This window comes from Heptranchias perlo, chromosome 40 (genome assembly GCF_035084215.1).
Source record: "Heptranchias perlo isolate sHepPer1 chromosome 40, sHepPer1.hap1, whole genome shotgun sequence".
In the NCBI taxonomy this organism is placed as follows: domain Eukaryota; kingdom Metazoa; phylum Chordata; class Chondrichthyes; order Hexanchiformes; family Hexanchidae; genus Heptranchias; species Heptranchias perlo.
This window is the reverse complement of record NC_090364.1, coordinates 15,010,472-15,031,231: the sequence shown is the minus strand read 5'-3', so window position 1 is coordinate 15,031,231 and position 20,760 is coordinate 15,010,472. Positions and strand designations below refer to the sequence as shown.

General features: G+C 50.7%; 1 protein-coding gene across 1 annotated transcript; it reads left to right on the top strand.

Annotated features, from left to right (window-relative positions):
- The first annotated feature begins 5,185 nt into the window (after window positions 1–5,185).
- Window positions 5,186–7,835, top strand: LOC137305383 (noggin-1-like). The gene has a single exon (XM_067974218.1). It carries the CDS (start codon window positions 5,243–5,245, stop codon window positions 6,029–6,031), a length of 789 nt encoding a protein of 262 aa, XP_067830319.1. The 5' UTR covers window positions 5,186–5,242; the 3' UTR covers window positions 6,032–7,835.
- The last annotated feature ends 12,925 nt before the right edge of the window (window positions 7,836–20,760 follow it).

The window sequence follows — 20,760 nt, the reverse complement described above, 5'->3', positions numbered from 1 at the left end:
GATGTTAAAGGCACTACATAAATGCAAGTTGTTGTTGTATGACTCTAGAAATTCGTTTTGGCTTGTTTTTGGGTGCCTATCAGTCGGCGTGCTGGGAGCGAGTGTCATCAGCCGGAGGCCCGAGATTCAACCAAACTCGACCCTCATTGGCATATTTCCGTCGAGCTGCGGACGCCAATCGGGCATCTAGAGGCATCTCGCCGGTTTAAAGAGGACCAATTCGAGTCGGGTGGCACACGGGCAGCTACCCCCGGGTACCTCCTGGCAGGAAGGGAGGCAGGAGAACGGTTGGGGTCACTAGACAGTGGCCTCCAGTAGTGCTGCGGATCCGGGAGAAGCAGTCCTGCTCCACCAGCCCCCTCCCCCGCTCCACATGAAGGTATGTTCAGAAGAAAGTTCTTACCGTTTTGGTGGCGGCCTCTAGCATCCCTTAAGGACCGCTGATTAGGCCATTGAAGAGCTGAAGCAGAGCACACTCAGTCCTAACCAACTTCCAGGAGAGCTCCTGAAACAGACGGTAGGCCCCTCATTAACATATGCAGGAGGCCCAATGCCTGTTTTAGGCGGCCAGAAGGGATGCCTGACCCAATATGGCATCGGACGAATTTCAGGTGCACTTGGGGCTTGGGAAATTGGTGCTTTTTGACCCATTTTGCGGGGAGAAAATGGATGCAAGGGGTTTCCGATTTCTCCCCAACGACTCAGGGGATGAAGGCGTTGCCTGGTGTGGGACTGAACCAAAGACACTGGGAAGGTCGCAAATATGATTCCTGCGGGTTTTAGGCTAATTTCAGCCAGGCCAGTGACAAATTTGCTACTTCAACTGAATAGGATAGGGAGGATCAGGGGTCACACTTGCAAGTTATGTAAGGGCAGATCTAGGTTAGATGTCGGGAGATGGTTCTTTTCCCAGAGAATAGTGAACCTGTGGAACAGGCTGATGGCTCGTGTGGTGGACGCAGATTCTCTGAATTCCTTCAAGCGAGAGCTGGACCTGTTCCTGGCTGTGGCGGAGATCACCTCGTACGAAAGGTAGGTACCTTGTAACGTTAATCAAGGCCAGAACGATCTCCAGGGCTAGTCTTGATTGCTTAAGGGGGTCGGAGTCCAGTTTTTTTCCCTCTAATTGGCCTGGATTTCATCCGGTTTCTCGCCTCTCCCAGGAGATTTTGTGGCTCCGGCCGATTGGGGGGTGTCTGTATTGTTACACATAAGGCATCAGAACTGTATGGGACAGGCAGGATGGGACAGTGGGTCCTTACCAGTATGTTTGTATGTGCCTCTTTAAATTCCATACGGTGTGGTTTGATCATGGATTGGCATGGGCGGGGATTGGCTATCTGCTCAGACGGTCCCTCAGTTGACCAGCGTCAAGGCTGAGGTCGGTTAGCAGCCCTCGTTATCAAAGGACCACGTGGAGGGAATTTAGCAAAGTCACAAATATGTCAATTGTAACTCATAGAAACATAGAAAATAGGAGCAGGAGTAGGCCATTCGGCCCTTCAGGCCTGCTCCGCCATTCAGAATGATAATGGCTGATCGTCTAACTCAGTACCCTGTTCCTGCTTTTTCCCCATATCTCTTGATCCCTTTAGCATTGAGAAATATATCTATCTCCTTCTTGAATACATCTAATGACTTGGGCTCCACTGCCTTCTGTGGTAGAGAATTCCACAGGTTCACCACCCTCTGAGTGAAGAAATTTCTCCTCATCTCAGTTCTAAATGGCATACCCCGCATCCTGAGACTGTGACCTCTGGAACCTCTAGAACTTTCCTGGTGTCGGAGTGACCTGCAATAGAAAGTGTACTTATCAGAGTTTGGTGCATGGCAGAGTGAGAGCGAAGCCTCAGTACCGACAACTGGACGTGTTAGACTGGTTGTGGCCTTAGACAAAAGCGGGGGACATTCCAAACGTCATTGCTCTGATGCTGTTGCAGTCCCCGTCCTCGAGCCCAGACCAGATAAACAGTTCATTCCACAGCACTGTTGTCCCTGCTGGACATCCATCCTAAATTGTATCTTAACTGCCGCATTAAATAGAGTCACACCATCAAGCTTATTGTTTCTTCCATTTCCAGTCTAACACCCTTCTCTCACCATCAGAATCTTTCTTGTCTCTTTTGTTAATACTCCGAGTCACTACCTCTTTGAAATTTCCTCTCTGATCCTTCGATGCTCCGTTTATACCTTGCTCCGACCTGCATCCTCACTGCGTTGAAATCAAATGTCATCACATTCATTTTCATTCTTTTCAGGACGTTGAATAAGGAAACCTTTCACCTCCCTCAGTCTTACAATCGACTGAGCCCTTCTGCTGCTGAAATCCTCATCAGTGCCTTTGTTACCTCTAGACTTGACTATTCCAATGCTCTCCTGTCTGGCCTCCCATCTTCCACCCTCCATAAACATGAGCTCATCCAAAACTCTGCTGCCCGTATCCTAACTCGCACCAAGTCCCGTTCACCCATTACCCCAGTGCTCGCTGACCTCTCCGCCTCTCTATCTCTCTCTCCTCCTTTAAGACGCTCCTTAAAACCTACCTCTTTGACCAGGCTTTTGGTCACCTTTCTGAATAGCTCCTTATAATCCAGAACTAGCCGCGCCTCTAGCCAAGCTGTTCCAGTACAGCTACAACACTGGCATCCGCCCGACAATGTGGAAAATTGCCCAGGTGTGTCCTGTCCACAAAAAGCAGGACCAATCCAACCCAGCCAATTACCGCCCCATCAGTCTACTCTCAATCATCAGCAAAGTGATGGAAGGTGTCGTCGACAGTGCTATCAAGCGGCACTTACTCACCAATAACCTGCTCACCAATGCTCAGTTTGGGTTCCGTCAGGACCACTCGGCTCCAGACCTCATTACAGCCTTGGTCCAAACGTGGACAAAAGAGCTGAATTCCAGAGGTGAGGTGAGAGTGACTGCCCTTGATATCAAGGCAGCATTTGACCGAGTGTGGCACCAAGGAGCCCTAGTAAAATTGAAGTCAATGGGAATCAGGGGGAAAACTCTCCAGTGGCTGGAGTCATACCTAGCACAAAGGAAGATGGTAGTGGTTGTTGGAGGCCATTCATCTCAGCCCCAGGACATTGCTGCAGGAGTTCCTCAGGGCAGTGTCCTAGGCCCAACCATCTTCAGCTGCTTCATCAATGACCTTCCCTCCATCATAAGGTCAGAAATGGGGATGTTCGCTGATGATTGTGCAGTGTTCAGTTCCATTCGCAACCCCTCAGATAATTAAGCAGTCTATGCCCGCATGCAGCAAGACCTGGACAACATCCAGGCTGGAGCTGATAAGTGGCAAGTAACATTCGCGCCAGACAAGTGTCAGGTAATGGTATCTCCAACAAGAGAGAGTCTAACCACCTCCCCTTGACATTCAACGGCATTACCATCGCCAAATCCCCCACCATCAACATTCTGGAGGTCACCACTGACCAGAAACTTAACTGGACCAGCCACATAAATGCTGTGGCTACAAGAGCAGGTCAAAGGCTGGGTATTCTGCAGCGAGTGACTCACCTCCTGACTCCCCAAAGCCTATCCACCATCTACAAGGTACAAGTCAGGAGTGTGATGGAATACTATCCACTTGCCCGAATGAGTGCAGCTCCAACAACACTCAAGAAGTTTGACACCATCCAGGACAAAGCAGCCCGCTTGATTGGCACCCCATCCACCACCCTAAACATTCACTCCCTTCACCACCGGTGCACTGTGGCTGCAGTGTGTACCATCCACAGGATGCACTGCAGCAACTCGCCAAGGCTTCTTCGACAGCACCTCCAAAACCCGCGACGTCTCCCACCTAGAAGGACAAGAGCAGCAGGCCCATGGGAACAACACCACCTGCACGTTCCCCTCCAAGTCACACACCATCCCGACTTGGAAATGTATCGCTGTTCCTTCATCGTCGCTGGGTCAAAATCCTGGAACTCCCTTCCTAACAGCACTGTGGGAGAACCGTCACCACACGGACTGCAGCGGTTCAAGAAGGCGGCTCACCACCACCTTCTCAAGGGCAATTAGGGATGGGCAATAAATGCCGGCCTCGCCAGCGACGCCCACATCCCATGAACGAATAAAAAAAATATGGCGCGGTGTCATATTTTGTTTGATAATCGCTCCTGTGAAGCGCCTTGGGACGTTTCACTACATTAAAGGCGCTATATAAATGCAACTTCTTGTTGTATTAAACCCCACGCTTGATATCGCCAAAACTTGATTTACCTCATCCTCTCCGCTCTGCTCTTTCCAACACTCACTACAGGTTTTGGCCTATCATTTACATCTCTCAATTTCTAAATTTCTCAAATAACTTCAGTTATGTGGAGAGACTGGAGAAGCTGGGGTCTTTCTCCTTAGAACAGAGAAGGTTAGGGGGAGATTTGATAGAGGTGTTCAAAATCATGAACGGTTTTGATAGAGTAAATAAGGAGAAACTGTTTCCAGTGGCAGAGGGGTCGGTAACCAGAGGACAGAGATTTAAGGTAATTGTGAAAAGAGGCAGGGGGGAGATGAGGAGAATTTTTTGACACAGTGAGTTATTATGATCTGGAATGCACTGCCTGAAAGGGCGGTGGAAGCAGATTCAATAACTTTCAAAAGGGAATTGGATAAATACTTGAAGGGGTGAAAATTTGCAGGGCTGTGGGGAAAGAGCAGGGGAGTGGGACTAATTGGACAGCTGTTTCAAAGAGCCGGCACAGGCACAATGGGCCGAATGGCCTCCTTCTGCGATTCTGTGATTCCATCGGAACCTGTGTCACTGGCCCACATGTAGGGACCCTCCCAGTCATCAGGGAGAATCCAGCAGGCAGGGAAAAAACATTGTGATTCACAACTTTGTGTGAATGCGGTCTGTTCCTGGATAGAGAGAGTGGGTCTCGCAGCACCAGGGGCCCAGCGTGTTACAGATCTGCTTCTGTTTGAAGTGCTCCTGTGATATAAAAGGGGAGTCAAAGGGGGTTATAGTGATGGGCCACCCAGCGACTCAGACTGCGAGATTGCTGCTCGATGTGAAGGTTTGTTGCTGCTGAGCTGTTTCTTTCCCTTCCTCGCTGTTGTGTCTATTGACTCAGCAACCATTTTACCTGCAGACTCAGCTATTTGGCAAAGGGTTTATGTTGTCTGATTGTCAAGGATGCAGTGATAATGTCCGGATTTAAAGGAAGCTTCTGGCGGCCACAGCTCGCACATTAGCCCTCCGTGGCAGAAACCTCACACACTGCCGCTCGAGATGGCTCGGGAATTATCCTACTGTTACCCTGCCCTTGTTACCTTTCATGTTCTTATGTTTATCCTTCGCGTACAGTCCATCTCATTGCAGCAGGAGCGAAGTCACCCTTCAGACGGCCAAAGGAAAACACTGAGCAGGGCTCCCCCAAGGCCAGGCTCCGACGCCGAGGTTGCTTGGATTAGAATGAAGGCTTCTAACACCGTCCGACCCTATTCCCTCTCGTTGGCCAAAGATTACTACCACTATTCTCCCAAACCAAAGCACCTGAACTCCAAAAGGCTCAGGAAGCTCCTTGGCTCCTCCTTCGATCCGTTCTGGATGTCGATCAAGAGCCGTCACCGAAACGCGAGCCACGAGGACTTGACGCGGTCGAGCCGGGACTTGGCGGCTGGGGCGCTGAGGTACCGGAGGAAGCTGTGGCAGGAAGCCCAGAGCCTTCACCTGGCCTTCCTCGCCCCCAACGGCACCAAGGAAAAGGCGACGGAGGCCGAGAGGGCGCAGTGGAGGCGGTGGATGGTCCAGGAGGCCACCTGCCTCCTCACCTCCTGGTGGGTGGACCTGGGAGACGTCTTCTGGCCAAGGTGGGTGAGGCACACTGACTGTCTCAACAGCAAGACCAGCTGTTCCTGGCCCGTGGGAATGACCTGCAAGCAAGCACAGTGGACTCAGATAAAGCTGCTGGTGTGGCATTGCTGGACTGCAAAGGAGAGAGAGGAAACGTTACAACATTGTACCTGGAGACAGATACCCTATCCTGTAGTCACAGCTTGCAAATGCTCCTGTAGGTAAACTCCTCTGGTATCTGTTAAAGTGGCCCCTCTGGAGCAGCGATACTTGCAATGCAGCCTGTGGGCCAGTTCACAGCTCTCAAACTGCAATGTGTCAATGCTTGGGGCACGAATGTGGCTATCCGTAGAACTTTGTGTTTAAGATGATTGAAGGGTTTGATCAGTTAGATAGGGAGAAACTATTTCCTCTGGTGGGGGGAGTCCAGAACAAGGGGGCGTAACCTTAAAATTAGAGCCAGGCCATTAACGGGGTGATGTCAGGAAGCATTTCTTCACACAAAGGGTAGTGGCAATCTGAAACACTCTCCCCCAAAAAGCTGTTGAGGCTGGGGGTCAATTGAAAATTTCCAAACTGAGATCGATAGATTTTTGTTAGGCAAGGGTATTAAGGGTTACAGAACCGAGGCAGGTAGATGGAGTTAAGATACAGATCAGCCTTGATCTAATTGAATGAACAGGCTTGACGGGCTGAATGGCCTCCTCCTGTTCCTGCGTTCCAAACTTGGCAAATCAGCTGATCTCGTTAAATCGAGGGTCTTGTGTCAGTGCGACTTGTTTTCTCTGCGGTGCTGTTCGGTGCTGGGACGTCCGATTAAAGCGGGGGGCAGTTACAAAGTCCAGGCCGTATCATCTGTGGGCTGTTAACAAACGTACTACTGCACGGGGCGGGGTTGGTAAACGTCCCCAGGGTTCTCCTGCTGGTCCGCCATCACCTCGGCCCAAAGACCATGTTTTTCTGCTGAATTTACGGTGAATGAGCTGGGGAAGCCCTGCGGAGAGTCACCCCCCACCCAGTATCTCTGGGCCCTTTAGTTATCGCTGCACCCACCCCGGGCAGTGACGTGCTGAGTGAGCTGGGCTCCAGTGCTGCTTTTGTCATTTTTTTCTTGTGTTGAAGTAAACGGGATTGCATTAGAGGCAGGTCTGAGTCAGCAAGTGACAGCCCCCATTTAAAATGTGACCCGTCGGTCCCCCCAGGAAGGGACATGGCTGCCCGCCTATCTCACAATCTCTGTGGATGTTGGCATCGATTCTCCTGCCGTTGGCAGGTTTGAGGTGCCGTGCACAGGAGGAGATCGGACTGCCCGAATTAGCCACGGTCGACATGAACTGAAAGCTGAAGGGCAGAGGTGTATCGCAGTGTAAATAGGGGTCGCCAACTCTCCAGGATTGGCCTGGAGTCTCCAGGAATTGAAGATTAATCTCTAGGACACTGCTGAGAGCAAAACCCGGGAGAAAAAAAATCATTGGGGCCTTAAACAAAATGTGTTCTCTTCATTTTCTTTTGTTTCTTAGTTATAAAAGTATTCTAGGTCGGGGGGGGGGGAGTGGAGGCTGTTTGACTGGGTGAGGTGGTTGGAGGTCATATGATGACACCTCCAGGAATACGTCCAACCAGAGTTGGCAACCCCTGGGTGCAAAGTTTTCCTACATGTTTATCAGTAAATCCAGTGCCAGAGAGAGTGTGGACATTGTACTTAAATCTTGAGACAGAGGGACAAGAGAACTTCCAACTATCATTGGCGAAGGGAATCTGGGAAGCTCGTCCTCTGACAATGACCAGATATCATTTACTTCGGTGTTAGCCGTGAAGGTGGCTCAGCTCCTTTGCGGTTACAGCAGAACAGTTCCGGTTATGGCTCGGGATCTCCGCCCCGGAACGCCATGGTTCGGGTGTGTGGTGGAGATCACTATGGCGCCAGATGTCAATCACAAGTTCAGTCTTCTGTGTGTCCCCTCTCATCGCTGTGCAGCATTTGATTCACTCTGTCTGTTTGTTTATAAAATATTCAGTCCATTTTCAATTATTTGTTTTGTATTTTTTAACATCAGATGCGAAGGGTCTCGATAGCCCGCGGGGGAGGGAGGGTAGAGGCCTGCTTTGTAATGTTGCATTTCGGCAGTTTGTGCGATTAGTCATTTGTTGTGGGAGGCTAAAGACTCCGGACATTATGGGGAAGAGGGGGAGGGATTTTAACTGGAGGTGGGGTCAGTGTGTATGTGGGAGGGTGGGTGAGTGGGGAGAGAGGCGAATTGGAGCTGGTTTTAACCACCGGGCCTCGATTTAACACTTGACAACTGTCCCCCTGCCTGAAGCCTGACATCAAGGCCCGGAGGGCGGGAGCGGGAATTGGGATGGGGAGCGGGGGGCTGCCGGGGACCCAAGGGAAGGGGGCCCCGACACGAGGTCAGTCCGCCAGAGGGGGAGGGGGGGAAAGGGGGTGGGGGGGGGGAGGATTTCCAAACAGACGCCGGTGTCGGAAGCGAGAAGGAGGAGCAGGGTAGGCCCAAAGATCCCGAGCACTCCTGGGCCCCCCGAGGAACGCTCTCCAAGATTAAGAAATAAAACTAACCTTGGCCTCTTGCGGCCATCGTGCTGCCTCCCGCCAGGTTTCTCTGGCAGGTTTGCCACTGGGCAGGACCCTGGGTCGTAGTTCAAATCGTGTTGCGGTGCCAATGACGTCATCAGGCTGCGACTCTTACATGGCGATTAGGCCTCGGCCTGTCTGTAGCCGAAACCGCGGCCGACTCGCAAGTGCTGAGAATATGGCGTTGAGCAGGAACGGAGCAACCGTGGGCGGGTAAGTCAACTCGCTCGATTCTAACCCCACCCCTCGCACAGTTCCCGCCCAGCGCCGGAGGGGAGAGACGTGGTTAAAATTCCCCCCGTATTATAGAGGGTAATTTACTTCTTTATTTCGCCCCTTGTCGCTTAAAAGGGACCTTCTCTTGCTGGGGATCAATCCAATGGGCGTCACGCGGTAAATGTGGTCATTATGGGTAGGAGTGACGGGCTATTCGACTGTAAGTGGCATCACTGCTGAGTCTGATCATATTCTTCCCCGATATCCAGCAGATAACCACCAGGAGAGGGACCCTTATCTTATTTGTCCCTCCCTAACCCAGGAGTATGGAGAAGAACTGCAGACTCCCAACTGCACAGCCCGTAAATCAAACCTGGGACCTGCCGACCTGTATGGTTCTCAGTGTCTTTCTTTAGTCAATGAGCCGCAATGGAAGTCAATCAGATGCAGTTTTAACTAAGTTTTTGTTTGGTTTGGGTAAGATTCCAGAGTACTTTTTAAGTAAACTTTCTCTTGCCCCCACTCCCTCCTTCTCCCCTACCCATCTCCCTCCCTCCTCCCCTCCCTCTCCCCCTCCTTTGCCCTCCTTCCCCCTCCCTCTCCTCACTTTCTCCTGCTCCCTCCCTCCTTCCTCCCTCCTGACACCCTCCCTCCCCTCCTCCTCCCCTTCCCTTCTCCCTCCCTCCCCCTCCTTCCTCCCCACTCCCCCTCCTCCCTTTCTCCTGCCCCCCTCCCTCCCCCTCCCTGCCTCCGTCCTCCACCTCCCTCCCCCTCCATCCTCCGCTCCCCCCTCCCCCCTCCCTGCACTATCTGTGCCTGAGAGCTAAGGTCCCCTCCTCCACTCGAAGACCTGCTCCTCGCCCTCCACCAGTACTAAAGAAAGAACATCAATTATACAGCACCTTTCACCACCTCAGGATCGCAAAGCGCTTTACAGCCAATGAAATGCTTTTTTTTTTAAGTGTAGTTACTGTTATAATGTAGGAAACACGGCAGCCAATTTGCACACAGCAAGATCCCACAAAAACAACAATGTGATAATGACCTGATCTGCTTTTTTAGTGATGTTGGTTGAGGGATTAAAAATTGGCCAGGACACCGAGCAGAACTCCCCTGCTTTTCTGCAATATCGTGCTACAGGATCTTTTATGTTTACCTGAGACAGTATCCAGGGCCTCGGTTTGACATCATCTGAAAGACGGCATCTCCGACAATACAGCCCTCCTTCAGGACTGCACTGGGAGTGTCGGCCGAGATTAGGAGCTTATAGTCTCTGGAGTGGGACTTGGACCCACAACCTTCTGACTCAGAGGCAAAAATGCTACTCACTGAGCCACAGAATAAGGTCCTGGTGGAACGCACAGGCTAAAAGTCACATCAACTATTGTGTTACAGTTCACATGGATCAGAGAATGCAATGGGAAGTATTTTCTATAAATATCAAATTCAGATTTCATCTTCTATACAATTCAGAGACAGGGGAGTTTTAACCCCCCAACTCCAGGAGGGGCGAGACAGTGACAGGGAGGGAGGGGGTTTAAATTGTTAAAAATGGGAAACCTGCCCCCAGCCCTCCGTGAACGCACCTTCCTACTGGTTTAACTGGGATGGGTTGGGGGACGGGCGACTAACCTGCTCTCGAGAGGCGGTAAATAGTTAGATTATGTTAATGTGGCTCCGTGACTCAGATTTTTACAGCCGTTTGGCTGAGGGCTGGGATTCCCAGAGCTCGAGAAATCCTGCAGCTAAAGGGAGGCGAGAACTGCCAGGAGGAGCAGGAGTGGTCCCTCCCAGGCCCCCCAAGCAAACCTTCTGCGACCTGCCTCCCTCCCCATCATTTTCACATACCCTCGCGATCTCTCTCCCCCGCGATCTCTCTCTCTCCCCCGCGATCTCTCCCCCCATGACCTCTCCTCCCGCGATCTCCCCCCGTGACCTCTTCCCCCCGTAGCCTCTCCCCACGACCTCTCCCCCCATGATCTCTCCCTCCCCAATCTCTCCCTCCCCGATCTCTCCCTGCCTGATCTCCCCCTCCCCGCATTATCCCCCCCGAGACCTCTCTCCCCCGCAATCTCTTTCCCTCTGATCTTTTCCCCCCGCGATCTCTCGCTCCCCGATCTCTCCCTTCCCGCAATCACCCCCCGTGACCTCTCCCTCCAACGATCTCTCTCCCCCATGACCTCTCCCCGTGACCTCCCCCTGCGACCTCCCCCCCACGACCTCTCTCCCCGCGACCTCCCCCCCACGATCTCTCCCTGTGACCTCTCCCCGTGATCTCCCCGCTGCGACCTCCCCCCCAACGATCTCTCCCCCGCGACCTCTCCCCTCCCGCCCCCCGCGATCTCTCCCTCCCTCCCTCCTCCCCAGTCCCCGGCTGCGGCCTTGTACGGCAAGTTTTCTCGCCCGGCAACCGACCGGCCTCAGTCTGACCGGGGGGCAAACTGAGTAAAACAAAATTCTAATAAAGTATTTCCGGGTTTCCTGGTCGCTGACAGTCGCCCCTCCCGACAATCGCTCCACCGCCCACCCCCACTCCCTCCTCCCTCCCTCCCCACTCCCTCCTCCCTCCCCCCTCCTCCCCCCCCCACTCCCTCCACACTCCCCGTAAACATTGGAGCCGTGTGGGAGAGTGTCTGTTTAGCTCCTTAATACTGATGGATTCCTCTGACAGTGATTCAGGTCAGTCACTAGGTGGTGGTAATGCACTCGGTAAGTACAGTACAGCCATGGACTGCTTTAAAATGAGCACCATCTGAGACCCCTGAGGGGAGGGGGAGAGGGTGTGGGAGGGGGAGGGAGTGGGGTAGACGAGGGAGGGCAGGAGAGGGGGAGGAGAGGAAGGGGATTGGGGTGGAGGGGGAGAGGAGGAGGAGGAAGAGGGGGAGGGAGCAGGGAGGGCATGAGGGGGAGGAGGGCGGGGCAGAAGAAGGGATGGGGAGGGGAGAGGAGGGGGTGGGTGAGGGGGAGGAGAGGAAGGACAGGGAGTGGGGTGGTGGAGGCGGTGAGGGGAGGGGGAGTGGTGAGGGTGAGGAGCGTGAGGAGGGGGTGGTGGAGGAAGGGGAGGAGGGGGATGGGGAGGAGGCAGGGAGAGGGAGAGGCAAGTGAGGGGAGGAGAGGAAGGACGGGGAGTGGGGAGGTGGAGGGGGTGAGGGGAGGGGGAGTGGTGAGGGGGAGGAGGGGGTGGTGGAGGAAGGGGAGGAGGGGGATGGGGAGGGGAGAGGGAGAGGCAAGCGAGGGGAGGAGAGGAAGGATGGGGAGTGGGGAGGTGGAGGGGGTGAGGGGAGGGGGAGTGGTGAGGGTGAGGAGCGTGAGGTGGGGAGGAGGGGATGGTGGAGGAAGGCAGCCACCTTGTTAATAAGCTTCGGGATTATTTGGGGTATTAATGAGTCTGGGCTCGTTATCAGGCCTTCAGGGATCATCGGGAGTGGGCCCACGGGGCTGGTCTCTATATTCAGGGTGAGTTGGAGTTTGGCGATCGCCCCTCCTCAGGCAGCTTGCCCCGGGGAGGGTGGGGGTTCATGTTGACTTTGTGCGATGGGGTAAAACGGGTGATGGCGACTTGCCCGTTTTTGCATCTCTCCCCATTTCCATCTCCATTGAAGTCAACGGAAAACGGGGAGAGATGTGAAACAGGCGGGGAGTCGCCATCGCACGAAGACAACATGAATCCCCCAACCAGGAGAAAATTATACAGGTGAGTTCCCGGGAGGGGGTTGGAGCGGGTAACACAGTGGGGGAGGGGAGGGGCGATCGCTCAGAGTGTGAAGTCGGGGGTTGGGGGGGAGCACTCCTTTAGTTGGTAACCACAGGGAGGGGGTGGGCACTGAGGAGTCCTGAGTCAGGCCCGACTCCTGCCCCCGCCTATTGGGAGCTAATTTTGTAGCGGGGTCCTTCAATAGGCCTTAGGCCCCTCATTAACATATTCGAGGGGCCTAATGCCTAAATTAGCAGTGGGACCAACGTCTGTGCAGATTGTTCTGCTTTGCGCCCATTTTATGCCCCCCCCAAAAAATGGGCACGATTACTACCCTCTCATAAATTGTTCCATTTGTGAAGCAAAAAAATCAAATGGGAAATCTCTAACTGAATGCCCACTGTGTAGCCTCACACAGGAAGAGTAGTAACTGGGCAAAGGTACGAGGGGGTTACTGGCACATGTGGAACTGTACTCCAGCATGAGAAACACCTTTAGACAGGGAGGAAAAGAACAGGTCACTTTAAAAGACGGACCCAATGACTCCCTTTATTGCTTTCCGTGGCCGGACTCGGGACTAATGGGGTTGCCAACCCTCCAGGATTGCCCTGGAGTCTCCAGGAATTAAAGATTAAGGAACCTGGGAGAGAAATCTTGGGGCGTTAAAAAAACTCGTGCGACTTTTTCATTTTCTTTGAACACTTTATTACTTATAAAAATATCGGAGATGAGAAAAGTAGGCTGTTTGACTGAGAGTCAAGATTCATCCAATCGGGTAACGGAGAATCTGTTTGCTTTCCAATTGGTGGAGGGAGGCGGTGTGTCGCGAGGATGGACGTGTCAAGTGACCAATGGCGGGAGCGCGGGGGGGGGCGGGGCAGTTAGTGGTGGACGGTCATGTGATGAAACCTCCTGGAATACGTCAAAGCAGAGTTGGCGACCCTAATGAGCGGCCAGAAAGACGCGGGTAGTTAAAGCTGGTCTGTAGCAGCCCGGCCCCGCCTCTCCCGCTGCACTCAGATAAAACTACAGGAGAATTTCACCCACCCCGGCCGGCAGGAACTCTACCCCAGACTCCATCCCACCCCCCTCCTCCCTCCCTTACCCCTCACGAGACCCTCCTGAAACCCCCTCTCCGTGAGTTACCTGCTTAGCGGTAATCTTTTCCTTGGTCCCGAATGCTAACCTCAGGCTGCCCGACCTTCCTCTCCCTCCTGCCCGCTTTCAGGCGGGAAGTGCAAATCAGGCCCGGGGAGTTAAAATACCCGGGGCCCAAACTTCGGGCTGCGAGTGTGTTTTGCCCTCCCCTCAGCACCCGCCTCCAAACCCCCCCACCCCCATTAGCTGGCCCGAACCCTGCTGGGAGTTACAACCAGCCCTTCATATTTATCCAACTAACATAGTCAACTAACACAACTCAATCAACCAAGATAAGCAAATTTTGTTGCATGACAAACAGTCTGAGGAAGTATCATAGAATGATTTCAGCACAGAAGGAGGCCATTCAGCCCATCGAGCCCATGCCGGCTCTTTGTAAGAGCAATCCAGTTAGTCCTATTCCCCCGCTCTTTCCCCGTAGCCCTGCAACTTTTTTCCCTTCAAGTATTTATCCAATTCCTTTTTGAAAGCTACGATTGAATCTGCTTCCACCGCCCTTTCAGGCAGCACATTCCAGATCATAACTATTCGCTGCGTAAAAAAGTTTTTCCTCATGTCGCCTTTGGTTCTTTTGCCAATCACCTTAAATCTGCGTCTTCTGGTTCTCGACCCTTCCGCCAATGGGAACAGTTTCTCTTTATTTACTTTATCTAAACCCTTCATGATTTTGAACATTTCTATCGAATCTCCTCTTAACCTTTTCTGCTCCAGTCTATCCATGTAACTGAATTCCCTCATCCCTGGCACCGTTCTAGTAAATCTTTTCTGCACCTTCTCTAAGGCCTTCACATCCTTCCTAAAGTGTGGTGCCCAAACGGCAATTGATACTAGCTCAATTGCTAAATTTAAATCTGAGATAGATAGCTTTTTGGCAACCAAAGGTATTAAGGGATATGGGCCAAAGGCAGGTATATGGAGTTAGATCACAGATCAGCCATGATCTTATCAAATGGCGGAGCAGGCACGAGGGGATGAATGGCCTACTCCTGTTCTTATATACCTATGTAGTTGTGGTCGAACCAGTGTTTTATAAAGGTTCAACATAACTTCATTGCTTTTGTACTCTATGCCTCTATTTATAAAGCCCAGGATCCCATATGCTTTTTTAACCACTTTCTCAACCTGTCCTGCCTCCTTCAAAGATTTGTGCAAATATATCCCCAGATCTCTCTGTTCTTGCACCCCCTTTAGAATTATACCCTTTAGTAACTTCTGTTAAGTGATCACCTGCTTTTAATGCTGGCCATACACTGAAAGATTTCACACAAGGAGCTCACTATCATTGTAAAGCACCAGCTATTATTGTTATAACATCCTGAACTCCTGTTTATTCAGCAGGACCAGGGTAATGATCCAAAGGCGATAACTCATTAACTCTAGGAGTTCGCTGCTGGACTGAAAAACGAACAGTAGAAGCTTCACAGAGCTTGACATCAAAACAAATCTACCAGCCTTTAAAAACCAATGGACAAATTCATGGGAATTGATTACCTCGAGCTCTCCTCTAAAGTAAAGGTCACACCTTATAAAATCAGATAACGGTGTCTAGACTTTTACAAATGAGTTTTTCAAACAATTTTCTCTCCCCTTCTGAAGGAGGTCACTCAGGAGGGTGTTGGGTCTCTAGGCTGCTGGTAACCTTCAGTACTTCATTCGCCCTGGTGTCCGTTCTGTATACAGGAGCCTGGAGAGTTCCATTGTGGATCATGGCTGAAGCCAATCCTGTCCTCATCCAAAGTCAATGCATGTATGCTCCTCAGCAAAACTCAATGGACAATGACCAGGAATGGGAACGTTGGCTGATTTTCCCTATACCCAGGTCAGATCTTGGCTGTGGTCACTTAATTCGGCGGAGGCCAGAAATGGAACCTGGGATCTTTTACTCGATACAACAAAAACAACTTGCATTTATATAGCGCCTTTAACGTAGTAAAACGTCCCAAGGGGCTTCACAGGAGCGATAATCAGACAAAATTTGATACCAAACCACTTAAGGAAATATTAGGACAGGTGATCAAAAGCTTGGTCAAAGAGGTAGGTGTTAAGGAGAGTCTCAAAGGAGGAGAGAGAGGCGGAGAGGTTTAGGGAGGGAATTCCAGAGCTTAGGGCTCAGGCAGCTGATGGAGGGATGAAAATCGGGGATGCGCAAGTGGCCAGAATTGGAGGAGCGCAGAGATCTCGGAGGGTTGTAGGGCTGGAGGAGGTTCCAGAGATAGGGAGGGGCGAGGGCCATGGAGGGATTTGAAAACAAGGATATACAGTTCAGTATTTCCCCATAAAGTCAACGAGAGCACTAGAAACGTGATTGTCGCTGGGAAATTCCTCGAGGATCCTTCGGATCGGCCATCCTAACTTCAGCCTAAAATGGGCAGAAACCTGTTTATGCCTTTGCCGATCTTCCTCCAGCGGGTCAGGCAGGAGAATCTCTGATGAAATTCCCGGCGTATGTCTCTGTACACATTGTATGGCTTGGAACATTCGTACCTGGTATAGACTTCAATCAAAATTGTATTTAAGAGGAAGGGTCCTGGGTTTCAGAGTAGTCCTGGCTATTTTTTTCAGCTATTAGATAAAGTTAGTATGTGGGCATATTAAAAAACAGAAAGATTTGCATTCATATAGCACCTTTCACGTCCTCAGGATTCTTTACAGCCAATTAAGTACTTTTGAAATGTAGTCACTGTGTAAGGAAACGCAGCAGCCAATTTATGCACAGTAAGGTCCCACAAACAGCAATGTGATAATGACCAGATAATCTGTTTTAGTGATGTTGATTGAGTGATATATATTGGCCAGTGCAGCAGGGAGAACTCCCCTGCTTGTCTTCCAAATGGATCTTTTATGTCCACCTGAGAGGGCAGATGGGGCCTCGGTTTAATATCTCATCCAAAAGACAGCACCTGTGACAGTGCAGCACTCCCCTCAGTACTGCACTGGAGTGTCAGCCTGGATTTTGTGCTCAAGTCTGTGGAGTGGGACTTGAACCCATGACTTTCTGACCCAGAGGCAAAATTGTTACCCACTGAACCATATCTGACACCTTTTATTACCTTGGGACGTCCCAAAGCGCTTTACAACCAACTTTTTGAAGTGTAGTCACTGTTGTAATGTAGGAAACGTGGCAGCCAATTTGCGCACTGCAAGATCCCACAAACGAAGATGTTTGCTCCACTAAAATTTCAAGAAAGCAGATTCTTTTGGGTTCAATGAGTTAAGAGAGGTTAAGGAAGTTAAATCTTTCCTGGAAAAAACACAACTACAAGAATATTGGCCAAGTTTTCTGTTGTTTGTTGTTCTCACATGACTAATACAGCTTGCCACTGATAACCTTGTTTATACTCTTGGCGCAATTTGACATCTCAGGTAAGCAACTCACAACCAAAAATAACACCTAGGATTTGTCCAACGGTGACTAAAGGTTTGGTTAAAGAGGTAGGTTTTAAGCAGAGTTTTAAAGGAGGAGAGGGAGGTGGCAAGGCGGAGAGGTTCAGGGAGAAAATTCCAGAGCTCAGGGCCTAGACAGCCTAAGAGACGGCCGCCAATAGTGAGGCGAAGGGAGTGGGGGTAAACAGAAGGCCAGAGTTGGGGGAACGCAGAGTTCTGAGAGGGTTGGAGGATGGTTGGAGGAGGTTACAGAGATAGGGAGGGGCGAGATATGGAGGGATGTGAATATGATGAGAATTTTAAATTGGAGGAGTTGGGGGAATGAATGTAGATCAGCTGATGGGTGAGTGGGACTTGGTGCAGGTTAGGATACAGGCAGTGGAGTTCTGGATCAGCTGATGTTCATGGAGAATGGAGGATCGGAGGCCGGCCAGGAGAACAGTCGAATAGTCGAGTCTGGAGTTGACAATGGCTTGGATGAGAGTTTCAGCAGCAGACGGGCTGTGGGATGGGTGGAGACAGGCAACGTTAGGGAGGTGGAAATAGATGGTCTTTGTGAAGGGGGCATATGGGGATAAGCTCAGCTCGGGGTCAAATAGTACGCCAAGGTTGCAAACAGTCAACTTCAACCTGAGGCAGTGGTCAGGGAGGGGGATGGAATCGGTGGCGAGGGAACAGAGTTTGTGACCAGGGGCCGAAGACAATGGCTTTGGTCTTCCCAATGTTTAACTGGAGGAAATTGCGGCTCATTCAGGACTAGATGTCGGACAAGCAGTGTGACAACACAGAGGCAGCGGACAGTGGGAGGGTCGAGAGCGGTGGAGGTGAGGTAGAGCTGTCTGTTGTGAGTGTACATGTAGAACATGACATCATGTCTTTGGATGATGTCGCCGAGGGGCAGCATGTAGATGAGAAATAGGAGGAGGCCAAGGATAGATCCTTGGGGAATTCCGGAGATGACGGTGCGGGGGCGGGAAGGGAAGGCATCGCTGGAGTGGAACCAAGCGAGGGCAGTCCCACCCAGCTGGACCACGGAAGGGAGGTTTTGGAAGAAGATGGCGTGGTCTTCACCATCTCCTTCTTTGGCCCAGTGTCAATCTTTGTCTGATTGCACTTCTGTGAAGAACTTTGGGGTGTTTCCCTACGTCAAAGGCAGTAGAAGATGCTCTTTTGAGCTTGGTGTAGAGTAAACAAAGGTTTACTCAGCATCTGCCTGACCCCAGAGGCGTAGCACACCACAGGATTAACAAGATGAAACCTTCCGCACTATAATCCGCAGAATTACTTCTATCTAAAGGTGAAGGGTGCGTCACTTAGGAAGAAAAGAAGAATTAAAGCAAAGCAGGAAGCAGTCTCCAAATTGTAATCTCTCTGCCTCCAATTAATTTGTTTCTGTTTTCCAATTAACTTTCGGTATCTCTCAGCAAAGCTAAGAGGATCATTCCAGTCTAAAATGCACTTGGCTGCACATTAATTTGCACCTCTGTCTTCTCCAGACTGCATTTAAATTCTCTGTCACTTCAGATTTGAATTAATCAGTGTTTTACCCGCAAGCATCTTTTATGCTTTAGACTGGATCTCATGACTCTACCATTGAAGGCTTTGTTTGCTTGAAAGGAGGGCCGATCACTGCATTAATTAACTGCCCAAAATCTCGTTCTTTGGCTCAGTGTCAATCTTTGTCTGATCGCACTTCTGGGAAGAACTCTGGGATGTTTCCCTACGTCAAAGGCACTATTAGAAATGTAAGTTTTTGTTCCTGTAGTAGTAGGAATACATAGAAATTACATCGAGTCTACAGCACAGAAACAGGCCATTCAGCCCAACTGGTCGATGCCAGCGTTTATGCTCCACACGAGCCTCCTCCCACCAGGTAGTAGTGGTACTATGAGCATGATACATCTTCACCACCTTCTATCCTTGTGGACTCTCTGAGTGAGATTACTGTTTCAGTGCATTAGAAGCAATTCAGCTGACTGGAGTGGGTTAACACGCTACCATTTCACTTTCCTAGGACTTGGATTCAAATCTAATGCAGGCGGATGGGATGAAAGCTTGCTCTGTCTATGGGGTTGGACAGTTTCATCACACCACCATTCCTAGTCGGAATGATCCCACAGCACAAAGCTGCCCTTTATTTAATACCATTGAGTCAGTCTCAGGACTGTCACATTCATTGATTTCAGGAGCAGCCTTGAGCAATAATATTCCTCCTATTTATTTTTTACTCAGGAATGTAGGTGAAGAGCCAAGGCTGTCAGTGCAAGGCCTGCGTTAAAAGATGAAAGAAAGAAAGGAGGAGGAAAGAAAGGAGAAGGAAAGGAAGGAGAAGGAAAGGAAGGAGAAGGAAAGGAAGGAGAAGGAAAGAAAGGAGAAGGAAAGAAAGGAGAAGGAAAGGAAGGAGAAGGAATAAAGTTGGATGAGTGAACAGAGAAGGACAGAAAGTATGGGTACAGTAGCATAGTGGTTAGGTTACGGGCCTAGTAATCCAGTTCAGGCCTAGACTAATAATCCAGAGTCATGAGTTCAAATCCCGCCATGGTAGCTGGGGAATTTAAAATTTAATTAATAAAATCTGGAATAAATAAATATCAATAGTGGCCATGAAACCACCGGATTGTTGTAAAAACCCATTTGGTTCACTAATGTCCTTTAGGGAAGGAAACCTGCCGTCCTTACCCGGTCTGGCCTATATGTGACTCCAGACCCACAGCAATGTGGTAGATTCTAAATCGCCCTCTGAAAAGGCCGAGCAAGCCATCAGTTGTACAATCTTGCTACAAAAAGTCATAATAAGAATAAAACCGGACGGATCACTAGACACCGGACACACCAAAGGCAAACCAAGCCCAGTCGGCCCTGCAAAGTCCTCCTCACAAACATCTGGGGATTTGTGCCAAAATTGGGAGAGCTGTCCCACAGACTAGTCAAGCAACAGCCTGACATAGCCATACTCACAGAATCATACCTTTCAGCCAACGTCCCAGACTCTTCCATCACCATCCCTGGGTATGTCCTGTCCCACCAGCAGGACAGACCCACCAGAGGTGGCGGTACAGTGATATACAGTCAGGAGGGAGTGGCCCTGGGAGTCCTCATCATTGACTCCGAACCCCATGAAATCTCATGGTATCAGGTCAAACATGGGCAAGGAAATCTCCTGCTGATTATCACCTACTGCCCTCCCTCAGTTGATGAATCAGTCCTCCTCCATGTTGAGCACCACTTGGAGGATGCACTTAGGGTAGCAAGGGCATAGAATGTACTCTGGGTGGGGGACTTCAATGTCCATCACAGAAGCCAGTCTTCAGCCAATTCGATTCACTCCAAATGATATCAATAAACAGCTGAGTGCTCTGAATAGCACAAAGGCTATGGGCCCTGACAACATCCCGGCTGTAGTGCTCAAGACTTGTGCTCCAGAACTAGCTGCACCTCTAGCCAAGCTCTTCCAGTACAGCTACAACACTGGCATCTACCCGACAATGTGGAAAATTGCCCAGGTATGTCCTGTCCACAAAAAGCAGGACAAATCCAATCCAGCCAATTACTGCCCCATCAGTCTACTGTCAATCATCAGCAAAGTGATGGAAGGTGTCATCGACAGTGCTATCAAGCGGCACTTACTCACCAATAACCTGCTCACCGATGCTCAGTTTGGGTTCTGCCAGGACCACTCAGCTCCAGACCTCATTACAGCCTTGGTCCAAACACGGACAAAAGAGCTGAGGTGAGGTGAGAGTGACTGCCCTTGACATCAAGGCAGCATTTGACCGAGTGTGGCACCAAGGAGCCCTAGTAAAATTGAAGTCAATGGGAATCAGGGGGAAAACTCTCCAATGGCTGGAATCATACCTAGCACAAAGGAAGATGGTAGTGATTTTTGGAGGCCAATCATCTCAGCCCCAG